The sequence below is a fragment of the Lemur catta genome, chromosome 21 (assembly GCF_020740605.2).
Source record: "Lemur catta isolate mLemCat1 chromosome 21, mLemCat1.pri, whole genome shotgun sequence".
In the NCBI taxonomy this organism is placed as follows: domain Eukaryota; kingdom Metazoa; phylum Chordata; class Mammalia; order Primates; family Lemuridae; genus Lemur; species Lemur catta.
Window position 1 is genome coordinate 18,164,003 of NC_059148.1, and position 14,772 is coordinate 18,178,774.

Below are 14,772 nucleotides of genomic sequence, written 5' to 3' on the forward strand. Positions count from 1 at the left end.
AGGCACTGCCTTCTAGGTATGTCACCTAGAGTCTTAAAGACAATGTAAGAAGAAGTGCACACCTGCAATGGTTTCTAAGACAGATTCAGTTTAAAAAAAGCAATTTGCACTAACATAGGATGATCCCACTTAGACGAAAAATAGCAGAACAACTGTATGAATGTCTATGTCAAAGTATAGACAGGGAAGGTTCTGGAAGAGACCCAACTGCTAACAGTAGTTACATCAAAGAAAGCAGAAGGGGTTGGGAGGTGATGGTGAACAGGGCCTTTTCCTTTTTTATTCTTTACACATCACTGGGTTGACTTTCTACATTAAGACTATTTTTACAGCACACTCAAGCAAGGAAAAGGAAAAAGCTTCGGGGGGCTGTGCGTGCATGGGGGCAGGGGGAATGGGGGACTCTGTCATTTCTGCTCTGTTTTGCTGTGAACCTGAAACTGCTCAAATAAATAAAATCTACTTTTTAAGAAGAAGAAAGCTTTAAAATCAAAATGACCCCTAAGGCAATGTGGGATCCAGGACTGGATCCTGCCACTGGAAAAGGACATTAGTGGGAAAACTGGAGAAATCCGAATCGAGTCTAGAGTTTACTTAACAGAAATGTGCCCACGTCGATCTTTTACTTTCAACAAACGTGGTGTAGTTACATGGAAAATGTTAGTAGCAAGGAAAACTGGGTGGAGGATAGACAGGACCTCTCTCAACTAGGGCTGCAACTTTCCTGTTAACATAAATTCATTCCATAAAATCCCCCCAGAAAACCTGTACACCCCAACGAAGACACCATGGTGGTGAAATTGCTTCTTTATATAATGTTCACATATTGCCGAAAGCCATATTATTAGTAAAACTTTTGTAGAAAACAATTTACTGATATATATTCGTTAAGTGCATATAAAATGCACGCTATTTAATTAAGTCCTTCTCCCCAGGTCTTTATCCAAGAAAATAATTCAGAGGAAGCAAAAAAAAAGCTAGGTATTATAGTACTAAATACCATAGTATACCTTAGTATTATTGTACCATTATTCTTAATAATGAAAACGGAAACAAGCTAAACATTTAACAAAAAGGGAAAGGTTTCATTAATAAGGGTACAGCCACCTATGAAATACTGTACCATCATCAAAATAATTCTGCTGCCTGGAACAACACGGTCACAATGTTCGTGATCTACAGTGTAGGATTTTTTTTAACGTAAAGCAAAATTCTGTGTAGACTGAATATATCTTTAAAATCTGGACATGGAGACGTCTAGAGGGAAACTTAGAAATATTAAGATGGTTAGGGGTTCAAGAAGGGCAAGATTGTCAGCATACATTTTTTTAAAACATTGCTCAAAACAGGCATAATGTTTTAAAAAAGGAAAACAAGCTACAAATAAGTAAATATACAATTAGTTCCTACAACTGAAGTTGATCCTCTAGAAATGTTAAAAATGCCAAGACTACTAAAATTTACGAAATATCCCACCTCTCCATAGGCCAATGTAGTCACCAACAGCGACCATGACCCCGTATCTACTAAATTATGTACAGAGACACTGATGCACAGAATTGAACATCTAAGGAAATGGTATAAAGATGAACACAAAACCATGGCTTCTGTGAGTAAAAATGCACGAGTTTGCTTCGAGATGCCCCACGTCCATAAATCCAGCTCCTGCAAGTATCTTCTTGATTGTCACCGAACAATGCTAATAGACATAATCTGGTGGCCAACAACCCGAGGAAGCCATTCATTCCCCAAGACGCGCGGGAAGACACAAGGCAAGAAGCGCGCACCTGTCTGAAAAGCATCGGGAAGTCCTCTGCGCTCTCAGCCTTCCGGATTCCTTTCCCTCCGCCGCCTTCGGACGCTTTGATCATCAAGGGAAAACCAATTTTCTCCGCCGCCTGGGTGCAAAGGACAAGCAGACCTCTTTAGAGGCCAGTTGCCGGTCCCTCCCAGGGCGAGGAAGTGGTTCTGGCTCCGGCGCCCTGGCCCGGAGGACCCTGCGTTTACCTCCAAGCCCTCGTCTACGTCTTTGACACAACCCTGTGCGTAAACGTCTTCCGGGACACTGATTATTTTCCCCTGCTGCAAATCGTCGTCTGTCCACGCCACCGTCAGACCTGGGGAGTCGCAAAGAAAGCTGATTCTTCCTGAGGACAGCGGGGACAATCGCAACACAGAAACCCCAAGGCCGCTCCCCGATGAAGTGGCTCTAGACCTGGGACCCTGGACCGATGCGACACAGACATGTCCCTTCAGCTTCCCACAATGGCTTTTCATTGTCTCAAGGATGGACTCACCCCTGAGCAGGAAATCAAGCTTAAGAAATTCAGACTGAGTTTACCAAGAACAATCATATTAACCTGAATCCAAAAAATCCTCATTCTACCCTATGGAGTCATTTATATGCGAATCATTATTATCTAAAACCATGTGAAGATTTAACAAATGAAGACAAACAAACAAATAAATTTTCCATTCCAAATTTAAAATTCAACCTCTAGAGCAAAACATCAAATTTAATAGCATACTTCTGTTTTCCTGTTTATTTTTTAATTTGTCCCAGAAATTCCACTTTTAGGAATTTATTCTAAAAAAATGATTAAAATGCACATATAGATTTAGCTATAAGATTATCAAAGCCTCATTCCTTTGAATCTTTTTTAAATTAGAAAAAATAAACTGGAAACAACCTAAATCATATAACTGTAGAAGACGGTTAAGTAAATGATGGTACATCCATACAACATAATCCTATGCAGGTATTTTAAATAGTGTAAAGTATATTTATTGACATAGAAAGATATTCACTAGTGAAAAAATGTCACAAAGTAGGAAATATAAGATCTCTTTTTTTTTTTTAAAGGATATGCCTTAAAAAAAAGGTTGGAAAGGTAGACACCTGCAATTTAATAAATGTTCAACACTAGGTCGTAGGATGATTTCTATTTCTTTTTTTTGTACTTCTCATATTTTTTAAGTTATCTACAACTATACCACTTCTTTTTTTTTTTTTTTTTTTTTGAGACAGAGTCTTGCTCTGTTGCCCAGGCTAGAGTGCCGTGGCATCAGCCTAGCTCACAGCAACCTCAAACTCCTGGGCTCAAGCGATCCTCCTGCCTCAGCCTCCCGAGTAGCTGGGACTACAGGCATGCGCCACCATGCCTGGCTAATTTTTTCTATGTATTTTTAGTTGGCCAGCTAATTTCTTTCTATTTTTAGTAGAGATGGGGGTCTCGCTCTTGCTCAGGCTGGTATCAAACACTACTTTAATGATTTAAATTTTTCAACAAAAGAATTTTCAAAAGCATACTTCTGTCACCCCAACTGCTCATGTGACCAAGATGGGGCTGAGAAGGTCCCCCAAGGTGAAGCCCGGTCTCCCTTACCACTTCCGCTCCAGGGCAGAGTTGGGACCTGCAGCGTCTGGGCCACGATGGTGGAGGCGATCTTGTCTCCCAAGGCCCACATGGCCTCACTGGGAGGGCCTGAGGAATCAGGGACAAGAAGGGAAGCAGAGTCAAGTCAGCGACAAGACACTCAAGGCCAAGTGCCGACCAAGTGCATAGCCCTGGGGCCAGGGGGGAGTGGACGACAAAGAACAGTACTCAGGTCCCAGCTCTCAAGGAGCTTAACCTCCCATTAGGGAAGAAAAAATCTGCTAGTCTGCTGTCGCATCAGTCACCTCTCAACACATGTGGATTGTAAACCTGGTGTGAGTGACAGCCTAAGCTATCATGGCATGTGCAACATTCACCGTGGAGGGAAGGCAGATAGCTGAACAAAGGAGGCAAGCTAGTGGCTCAAAGAGCTAGACCATGGGTGGGCAAACTTTTCCTATAAAAAGCTAAGCAGCAAATATTAATATTTTCAACTTTGTGGGCCTGCAAGTCCTTGGTTCAAAGTACTCAGCGTAGGGCGAAAGCAGCCATAGGCGATACATAAATGAATGAGTGTAGCTGTGTTTCAATAAAACTTTATTTACAAAGGCAGGCAGTGGGCCGGATTTGGCCCGTGAGCTGTAGCTGGCCGGCTCCAGAGGAGCCAAGACGGATAATGCGAGTCCCATGTGACAGTCAGTCAGGACAGGTACCCAGATGTACTCAGAGCCTATGACAGAGAAAAAACATCAACCGGCATGGTTCACCAGGCAGACACTCAGGTGTGGACGTACACCGAGCTTCTTCACAGGTGGGCAAATCTGCTTTCCAGCCCAGACACGAGGAGCAGCAGGGATTCATTGTGTGACAGTAAACGAATAAACGATTCCTCTAAACCACACAAGGAAGTCAGATAACACTATCACACATACAAAGTTAACAAATGCAAATACAAATACTGGCACCAACAGATGCCATAAGACCATGAGTATCATTTTACCTAATAGGTAGTAAAAGAGGGGCTCTGGTCTCAAGGGGTTTAGGGCAGTCTAAAGGCCTGAGAACCCCAAGCAAAGGTGTGGCCTTCTTAGAAATGTGACCCCAAATCTCATCAGCACCCTGAACACGGCTGATATCTCAGCAGGAGGAGGAATACCAGCAGAGCATTCTGTCTGCCCCAACGTCATTCCTCGGCCGTGACCATGGTCAAGGCTCCTATTTCCATGGCGTGGACCACTGTCCATGGCCCATGTGCCCTCCCACCCCAGACCCACTTGGTCCTCACAATGAATCTGCCCCCAGAGCTGGGTGTCCCATCAGCACCCATCCCGCACACATCTGACGGAGACACTCCCTACCTAAGAAAGCAATTCCATGCTTGCGCAGCAGCTCCGGGAGTTTGGGGTTTTCGGAAGCATGGCCCCAGCCAGCCCACACCGCCTGCAAACACGGAAGGGGTGGACAAAGGTCTTCCTTCGAGAACTCACCTCCCCTCACCCCCAAAGCTCTTTGCTGTGTCATATCAGCCCAGGAATTCAGAGTCTCATGGGACCTGGCCCCTCCACCCGCTTCTGAGCCATGGAATCGAATTATTGTAGAACTTTGGGGCGTCCTACCATCCTGGGCACACTCGGGCACCCCAACCCGTTTACCTGCACAGGGATTCTCTTGGCGATGTCCACAATCAGCTCTACGTTGGCGTAGTTGTTGTTGTTGGGACCTCCCGGAACAGGGACATACTGGTCTGCCATCTTGATGTACTCTGGGATCAGATAGAGGGGGGAGAGAAAAAACTGCTACAGCAACAATGGACAAACGTGGAGGAAACTTTGGAGAAAACTGAATATGATTTTAACGATGTGAAAATAGGCATGCTTCCGGAGACGGCCTAGAAGGGAACAAAAGAAGGAAGTAATCTGTCAGGATAGTGGGGTAAGAGGCGGTTTTTTAAAATTCCTCCTTAAAGTTTATCTTGGTCTTTCTCCACGCCTGGGGACTAACTCATTCCACTCTCTCTGGAACATAAATTAAAAAAAAAAGTTTATTTTCATATTGTTGTACTATTAAACAATACAATAGGGTTTTATAAAATATGGTTAAAAAAACACATAACATAAAATTTACCATTGTAAGCACTTTCTGAGTGGACAGTTCCATAGTGTTAAGTATATTCATATCGCTGTAGGACAGATCTCCAGAACTGTTCCATCTTACAAACCTGAAACTCTGTACTCATTAACAACTCCTTTCTCCCTCCCCAGAGTCCTTGGCAACCAACGTTCTACCCTCTGTCTGCACGAATTTCACTACTCTCGCGAACCCCTGTTATAAGTGGAATCACAGTATTTGTCTTTTTGTGAATGGCAAAATGACTTCAAGGGTCATCCGTGCCGTGGCATATGGCAGGATTTCCCTCCTTTTTAGGGTAAATACTCATGCTCTGTAAGCCAGAAATTCCACTTCCAGGAATACGTCCTTAAAAACACCACTCGTCAATGAGGCCAAAGTTAAGAGGACGGTCACCAAGCACCGTTTGGACTGTGAAAAGTTAGACTCCATCCAAAGACAAGGACCGGTACATATATACTATGGAATTAATAGGATCCCGAAAATGAACAACGTGGAAATTTATGTGCCAAGACAGAAAGAAATCCAAGAGCCACCGTTCCTTCAGGCCTGCCTCCAATGTTTACAGAACACACACGTGTCGGCCACCAGGGAGGTTCCAGAGACAGCGAAGTGAGCAGTCAGATAAGCTCCCCGTCTTCATCGAGTTTGTCTTTAATGTTGGAGAAGATAAACAAGAAAATAAACACGATAACTGGGGCCAGTGCCAGGAAGGAAATAAACAAGGTTCTCCGTGAGAGAGAGGCACAGAAGGATGCTGAGACCTGAAGGTCAGGGTGGGGAGAGGGCCTGCCACGCACAGGGCTTGGGGGAAATACCACCCACGGCGGATCCAGCATGTGCCGAGGCCCTGGGACCGCGAGAGGCCAGTGTGACTGGGGCCCGGTTGATGGACGGCGAGAGACACGAGGTGAAGCCAGGAGGCCAGCAGGGGCTGCGTCATGGGGGGCCCTACCGGCCTGGGTGAGGAACTGGGATTTTAGTCTAAGTATCATGAGAGGCCCCAGAGGATAATGCTCTGAACTCAGACAGACCAGGGTTCCAATTCTGCCTGCGTCACACGCTGGCTGTGTGACCCTGGGCAGATGATACATTTATGTCCCTGTGCCTCAATTGTTGCATCTGTAAAATGGGTCTGTGAGTAGCAAACGAGGCCCTATCAGTGCAGGGCAGAGCCCGGGCAGGAGGGCTCGGGGACGGTGCTGAGATTGCTGACACTGGAAAGGGTGCTGCAGCCTCTGATTCTAAGGAGGGTGTGAAAAGACCTGAGTTATGTTTTCAAAAGATCACTTTGGCTGCTGTGGGGATAAAAGGGCAACACTATTCAGGAAAAAAGTAAATCATCCAACAGCTGTTTATAGAATGATCCATTTTCATAGCCATAGGCCAAGTGCAGTGGCTCACGTCTATAATCCTAGCACTTTGGGAGGCCAAGGCAGGAGGACTGCTTGAGGTCAGGAGTTCAAGACCAGCCTGGGCAATAGCAAGACCTCATCTCTACAAAAAATTTTAGAAAGCTTAGTTAGGCATGGTGGTGCACACCTGTAGTCCCAGCTACTTGGGAGGCTGAGGCAGGCGGATTGCTTAAGCCCCGGAGTTTAAGGTTGCAGTGAGCTATGATGATGCCACTGCACTTTAGCCATGGTGACAGAGAGAGACCCGGCCTCAAAAACATAAAAAAAGCATAGACAAGTAAATGAATAGACAAACAAATGAATGATTGAAATACGGTACATGCATCTGTAGGAAAAAATATCTGGAGGAACAGACACTAATCTGGTGGAACACGCATTTCTCAAAGATGGGATTTCCACTCTGCACGCTAACCATTTGCATTTTTATAAGGCACACGGGTCATTCTTGTTACCAGCAGATATTTTAATTAAATAAAGAAGAAAGGGCAAATAAATACGGTCTCACGAGAGGTCCTGACTCCGTGTGGGGTCCAGGATGGCCTTGCCTGGCCAGGGTGGCAGAGGTGAGGGCGGGTAAGGATGGGGCATGGTGGGGGGGAGGGGTCCAAGCCCAGGTACCTGCATTGGCCTTGAGGTCCTCGGGGGTCACCATGACCACAAAGCGGATGGCCCGCTCATTGCGGAACATCTCGTAGGACCACCTGCGGATGGAACGCATGCACTTGACGGCCGCGATGCCGTTGTTGGCGATCAGCACCTGCACGGGGAGAAGGAAGGAGCTGGAGATGCACATCCACCTGTGCTGGGGGCCGCGTGCTGCCCGAGTCCGTCTCACGGCTGCAGAGACGCCTGCGGTACCCGGAGCGCATCGCTCCTCTTTGCATTTCTACCGCACGTGGCCTGGCGCAGAGCCGGAGCTCAAAGTCTGCCAGGTGCACGAATGGATGAGTGAATGAACGCATCGGTGAGGGACTGCATGAATGAATGAGTGACTTCTGATTCCTTGGTTTGGTGCCATTGTGATCACCCTTCACGTTTTCTGAGTGTTTAGCATGCACCAAGCTACCGTACGATGTGTTTCATCTGCCTTATGTCATTTCATCCTCCCCACAGCCCTTTGAAAGGTCTTCTTATTATCCCTATTTGGAGGTTAAAGACACCAAAACTCAGAGAAGTTAAGGCACCTGCCCCAGGTCACACAGCTAGTAAGTGGCAGAGCAGGGACATAAACCTTGCAGTCTGATCTGGGCTCCGAACTGTTCCCCCTACACCACGGCTGCCACTGCATTCTAAAGGTTAAAGGTCCCAGGTTTGTTAAGGGGGAACAGCAGTAATGCTGGTGGTCCCCAACAACAGAGAGTAATAGAAAGAGTCCTGGTTTCAATTCCCAGTTGGGTCATGAACTTGCTGTGTGGCCTTAGACAGATCGCTTCCCTCTCTGAGCTTCACATCCACATAAAGAGGTCAGACTGGCCGATCTCCTGGCCTGCTCTCCAAGAATAAAACTAAGCTCTAGTTTTTTCTTGTTTAAAAAAAAAAAAAAAAATTATCCAGCCTGGACAAATGTAGCAAGACTGTCTGTCTCTTAAAAAGACAAAATTAGGCATACGGCTTCAAAGCTCAACTGACAGCAATTTCATCACTTTAAGGCCTCCTCGGTTGCTGTCTAATCTTCATGACATCCAAAGTCTCAGTGATGTGGGACGTGATTGCCTCGATTTTGCACAAGGGGAAACTCAGCCCAGAAGTCACATCCCACGAGTGGTCACCCCGGGATTTGACCCCAGGGTTCCTGGCTCAAGTAAAATGTTCTTGCTACCGTGTCAAAAGTGCCTCTTGGGAAGAGGTGAGGAAACGGCTGGGCCTGGCTTTCTCAATGTATTACCAAAGCAAGGCTGGGTCAAGAGGGAAGGACCACGATGACCTCGGGATGGCCCAGTGTCTCTTGGCTTCATTTGCTGTGGCGTAACGAATGGTGTGGGGGCCCCAGGGGGGAGGATGGCTGCTGCAGGCCAGCTTGCCATTCCGACCCCCACGGGAGCTTTCCCATGGGGAGGCTAGAAAAGAGGGCAGGGAAAGGTCAACTCCTAAGCCAGGAAGTGCGACAACTCCAGGCTGAGGCTTTCTGCGGCCGCCCCGGCCTCCGGGCACCTGAGAACTCAATGCCAGCCACCCGGTGGGCTGGCTACAAAGCAGCCCCCTGACAAGTGCAGCAAAAATTCGGCTTCTGGATCCAAGAGGGTCTGAGAAGGGTGGAGGAATGTGTATTTCCAACCAGCAAGACTAGCGGCAGCAGGTTTGGGAAGCTGCGTGAGCTACCGCTCAATACCACACCTCCCAACGCCGGGTTGAGGGTGTGGGCTCTGGATCCCAGTAGCTGGGCTTCAAATCCCAGCTCCACCACTGGGCAAGCAACCCCTACCTCCCATGAGACTCGGAGTCCTCATCTGTAAAATAATACCCACGGACAGAGCCAGGGGGTGGTTAAATGAGATACGATGACGCAGAGCAGGGAACAGGATGCCTGCCTCGGACAGGCCCTCGCCCGATGGTAGCGGCTGCTCCCATCCTGCTATTGCTGCTATTATTATTCACTATTACCACCGCCCTCGAGTAAAATGGAAAAGGTCAAGGCCTTACAGCCAAACTGACCTGGGTTCAAATCTCAGCTCCACCATTTACGAGCCATGTGACCTTGAACAACTAAAGTCATATCCCTGAATACCGGTTTCTCCCTGAGTCTGATGGGAATAACCACACAGCTACACGTCTGACCCAGGGCCTTAACTGCACGGAATAGAAGACAACGGGAAAAGCCAGAATAAATGGCAAAGCTGAGCTATTTCCCTGTCGTTGCTGTCATTCTAGTACGTGAGTCTAGGGAGGGCTGGGTGTTACGCTTCCCATCCAACAACCTGGAAAGCAGCCTCTTCCCGAAAAGCACCCAGGGTCCTCTGCAGGGGCCCCCTGACCACGCCCAGAGGCCTCCCCGTCTGCGAGCAGGGGTGGTGCACGCGGCGCATCGGGCTGAATGAGGGCGAAGCGCTCACGAAGTCAAGCGTCCAGCGCTAATCAAGTGTCATGGGAGGGTGGCCCTCGCCCACTGCAGCGTGAGGACCGAGCCTGAAGCTGCTTCTCCCACCTCCAGCTGGGAAGGGGGGTGTCCTCCACCCCAACCAGGCCCCACCCAGAGTGTGGGGACCCATCCGTACCTTCTCAATGACCCGATCCCCGCCGAAGCGTGTGACAAACTCGGCCGGGGAAGCCACAGTAAAGTCTCTGTGCAGGTCCAGCTTCTTGTGTTCCCGGCCCCTCTTCACCAGGTGGAGTCCAGACATGCTCGGCCTGCAGAGCGGAACCAGCAGACAGACAGGCAGACAGACAGACAGACAGACTCGCGTGAGCGAGGGAGCCCGGGAGCTCCCAGGAGGGGTCAGAGCTCAACATATGTAAAACCTACGTCTGCAGAGGAGCCAAAGCGCACGGGACCCTCTCTGCTTTGCACTTGCCCCCCAGAGACCAAGAAGCAATTCCCACAGAGGTTCAAGGCCAGGAGACACCGTCGCAAGAGGCCAGTGCATGAACTTGACTTGCCCCAAGTGTACGTGTGGACCTTTAATCTTAAATTGATTTTGACTTTACACGCCCATAATTTAAGAACTCAACGTCATACCAAAAAATTTATAACGGGGATGGGAGCTTTACATTCCAACACTTCAGACTTGTTAAATGGTATTTATATCTTCCGTGGATTCTTCTGTATTCTTATTTCAAATTTTTTTTTTAGAAAACTGAAAACAATTTTAAAAATGTAGAGCATTTTTAAATGCCTTCCCTGCCCCTCTGCACTGGCGGAAATCACTGTTGACTTTCTGGCGATGACAGACCTCCATAGTTGTCAATAGCACGTGGATGCTACCCTGTGTGTCCCCCCACTTGAGAAACCGTCCCCGGCCTTCCCATCTTGAGAGGTGCAGATTCAGCTCTCTCTACCCCACCCGTCCCCTAACTGATAAATTTGGCAAATTCGGAACTCCGTGTTTTATTAGTGATCATTACTCACAGATGAGAGTTGTGGTGGATCAGACTTTATTTCCTTTCTTTTTGTTTTTTCCTGGATTCACTGATTTTTTTTTTCCCCTTGACTCAGTGTTCCTGGTACCAGTTGCCATCATTAATTCATTCTACTCCTCCAATAGACTCCCAGAACATGTAAGATAATTGATCCATCCCCTTTATGTTTCCGTTGGTGACATCCCTCCTAGAGGCTGAGTGTCCTTTTGTCTGGTCTGGCCTCCCCACGCCAAAGGGGCTTCCCTTTGCTGACATCTCTAGAATTCCCTTTACTGTTCCTTGGGGGTGGATCCCTGATTTGGGGGATTGGGTGTCTCCCTCTTTCTTGGTGGACTCCCTTGTTTTCCTGGGGCTCATCCTGCAGTGGGTTCATCCAGTTAACAAGGCGGTATTATGGCAGAGCACGTGACAATGACACCCTCGACCTGCCTGCCCTGGTCTTTGTATCACCATCACCCTGGCGATTCCCTTTGACTCTATGTCGTATGTCCCATCTCCTGTGTGTTGCTCTTCCTCGGTTTGCCCTCTGGTTTCAGCGGAAGACATCCTCAAGTAGCTTTCCAAGAAAGGGCATTCAGGGAGCATGTGCTCTGCAGCCCTGCATGTTCTGAAACTTTCTTCTGCCCTCATCTTCAACCCTAGCATTTGGGTCCATAGGGAATTCTAGGAAGGAAGGGAAACCTTCAGGGTTTTGGAAGCCTCACACCATTGCACTGTAGCTTCCAAGGTTGCTGGAATGAGAGCAATTCTGACCCTTGACCCTTTGTAGGTGACCTGTTTTTTCATACCCAGAAGTTTACAGGGTCTCCTCTGTGCCCTAGCACGCGACAGTGTCCCAGTGAGGACCCAGGTGTGTCAGTTTCCACCTGTGAGGCTGCACATCTCCCGGGCCCTCTCGATCTGGAAACTCAAGTCCTGGGGATTTATCTTCAGACTTTCTTTCCCTCTTTATTCTTTCCAGAAGTCCTATTATCTGGATGTTGAAACTCCTACACTGGCCCATCAGTGTATGTCTTTTTCTCCCTCCTCTTCTCTCTTTTCGTCTACTTTTTCTCGGTGATTTTCTCAGCCTTATCTTCTAACCGTTCGAGTGGAGTTCTTCATTTTGGCTATCGCATTTTCAATGTCGAAGAGCTCGTTTTTGGTTCTGTGAAGGTTCCCTCTTGGACAGCACCCTGTTCCTTTGTGTGCAACACCCTGCCCGACCTCAGGGAGGTTATTAATGAGAGCATTTTTAAGTTTCTCTTCTCCGGCACGATTTCCGTTTCCTCCAAGTTTCCTGCGTGCATTTGTCTGGGCCCTGCCTTCCACATTAGAAACTGCACGAGCTGTTGGGTGAGCCTTGGTTCTGCCCTCACAGCGGCCAGTGGGAACAGGAGCCCCGAGCGTGTGGCGGGGCTGGCTGACCCCGAGCTCAGTGTAGGGTGATGGAGGAGTCCCGTGTGCTGGGGATCCCCTGAGTCAGTATCTTTGGAGTCTTTCTCCCTGGCTGGCCAGATTCCCTGGGGAAAGTCTTCTCATCTGCCTGGATGACAAAAGCCAGTCAAGAGCCTGGGGGGCCAGGGCAGTTCTAAGGATTCGGCACCTATACAGACCCTCACCCTCCTATTTGGGACACAGGCCCCATTCATTCAACTGTGCCCACCAATTCCCCCGTCCCAAGACCCTCTGCTTGTCCCTCTCCCGAGATGGAACTGCCTGCCCTCTGCTGGGGTTGAGGCGGACAGCCCACGGCCCCGGGAGCAGAGGCAGGGATCTGGGAGTCTGTTAACCAATCCTTCTGATTTTGGTACCCCCTTCACCACTCCCTTCACCCCCAGTTCCAGGGCACCCCATGCTGCCGCCACTGTGCCTTTCGGGGGCTCTGTGGTGCACATGGGGGGGTGTGTCCCCAGTTGTCCTCACTGCTGCATTAGGACTCAGCCTTCTCAGTCCTGCTAAGCCAGTTACCGCGCTCGTCCCTCTGCTTTCTGGCTTCCAAAATGTTGGTGCTAATCTCCCCTCCTGTTCTCTCAGCCTTGAAGGGTTTCTATCTCTTAGAAACAAAACAAAACAAAAACAAGAAAATCTCTTTGCTGTCATTTGGTAGGGTTTTGAAAGGACCAGAATCAGGTGTGCACGCTCAGCCTACTCTCTCAAGCCAGCAGTGAGGCAATGGGGTATCTGGGCTGGGAGCCGTCTACAGGGAATGAGGCTGGAGGTTAACCACCTACAGGTGTGTCGAGTGACTGGGTCATCAGGCATCTTGGGAGGCCAGGGCTGAGGGGTTCAGGGGGCCAAAAAAGTCTGGTAAAGAATGGACTGATCCCACCACCGAACATGCCATCATCTATTATCCAGCCAGGGAATAGCAAAGCCAGAGCAAAGAAACAGTTGGGAAAGAGGAGTTCCATTTTACAGATGGGCAAACTGAGGCCCAGCCCATCTTTCCGCCACACCAGACCTTTCCCTTTCACGGGATGGAGTGGAAATGGTAGGAGTGGAGTTTTTCTGCTTTATAAAGCCTCTGGTTCCCTGTGGGAAAAGCCTGCTACAAACCTGAAGCCTCCCCTGCCCCTCAGGGCAAGCCACTGAAGGCTCTGCCTGTCAGAGATGAAGAAACAGGCTTCGAAGCCTGAAGAACAAAAACAGATGAATGACAGAAACCATCGTGTAGAAATGCCACCATTAACAGGATATGTCTTTTCAATTACAACTTTTCTCCACTCAGCTGAGCTTTAAGCATGGTGCCCGAATGAATGAATGAATGAACAAATGAGTGAACAAATGACTGCTGGCCCTTCAGATAGCCTTGCTGCCTCCCCTGAACTGCAAGCAGCTTTCCTTCTAACACCTCCCAGGATTAAACTGCTGAAATGAAACAGGTCGTAGAAAAGTGCTTTGGAAGGGTCAGTATCATCTTGCAAATATGAATAGTGCTTTTATCATAACTATATTCCATCAACCAGCAAGCTCAGTTTGTTTTTTAAGAACTTCATTTCTTTACAAAAACAGGCAGATGCATCATTTGCAGACCCCTGGGGAAACAGACACTGTTAAAATGTGAACAGCGGTCATCAAAGGGTGGTGGAACACAACTGGTTTCTATTGTCTTCTCTTTGCCTATGTTTTTAAAATTGTTCTCTGCCATATTATTTTCACTAGGAAAAAAGCTATTAATTTTGTAATAGGAACACACAAAGACATGGCCATACCAGTGTCCCGTGGGCAAGGCCCTCAGTTTTCCCATCTGTAAAACGGGGATAATAACACGTACCTCGTTAAATAAGTCAGTACGTGGAAATAAGGATGAAATAAGGTTATGAGGATTAAGTAAGTCAACACACAGCAAGTAAAAGATGGTGTCTGGGGCACAGTAAATGCTATGTTATTTCAATGCAGTGATGCCAAGAGGATCGGCGACTGCTAATCTCCTAACCTAACTGGCCCCTCATCTGCACCCTGCTTCAGGAAGCCAAAGCCTGTCCCCTACTTGTCCACTGTCCCCATTCTGTCCGTGACCTTTCCTGACTGTCTGGCTTGATCTTTCGGCTTCAGAAAGTCTGAGACATCATCCTATTTCCATATACACAAGCACTAAAACTCTAGCAAGCGGACCTAAAGCACAACAAAGAAAAACACCTTTCTCTGGCCTGGGAATAACCACCGTGGCCACTAATTTGATTTCAAAACCGGTGACAGAGCCCGTCCATCAGGTAGGCCACAAGCCCGTCACCGCAAACTAGGCAAGCGAGCACACCATGCTGCCGGCGTGGCTCAGTTTCAGGCTCAGTCTGCAG

General features: G+C 48.1%; 1 protein-coding gene across 4 annotated transcripts in view; it reads right to left on the reverse strand.

Moving 5' to 3' along the window:
* ACACB (acetyl-CoA carboxylase beta) overlaps nt 1-14,772 on the reverse strand; it is a 98,951-nt gene that overhangs the window by 61,178 nt on the left and 23,001 nt on the right. For all 4 annotated transcript variants that reach the window (XM_045534606.1, XM_045534605.1, XM_045534608.1 and 1 more), the window contains 7 exons: nt 10,132-10,264; nt 7,538-7,676; nt 5,030-5,139; nt 4,736-4,817; nt 3,387-3,485; nt 2,008-2,117; nt 1,788-1,898 (listed from right to left, as the gene is read on the reverse strand). In XM_045534606.1, coding sequence (XP_045390562.1) covers nt 1,788-1,898; nt 2,008-2,117; nt 3,387-3,485; nt 4,736-4,817; nt 5,030-5,139; nt 7,538-7,676; nt 10,132-10,264 — 784 coding nt within the window. The remainder of the gene's footprint in view (nt 1-1,787; nt 1,899-2,007; nt 2,118-3,386; nt 3,486-4,735; nt 4,818-5,029; nt 5,140-7,537; nt 7,677-10,131; nt 10,265-14,772) is intronic.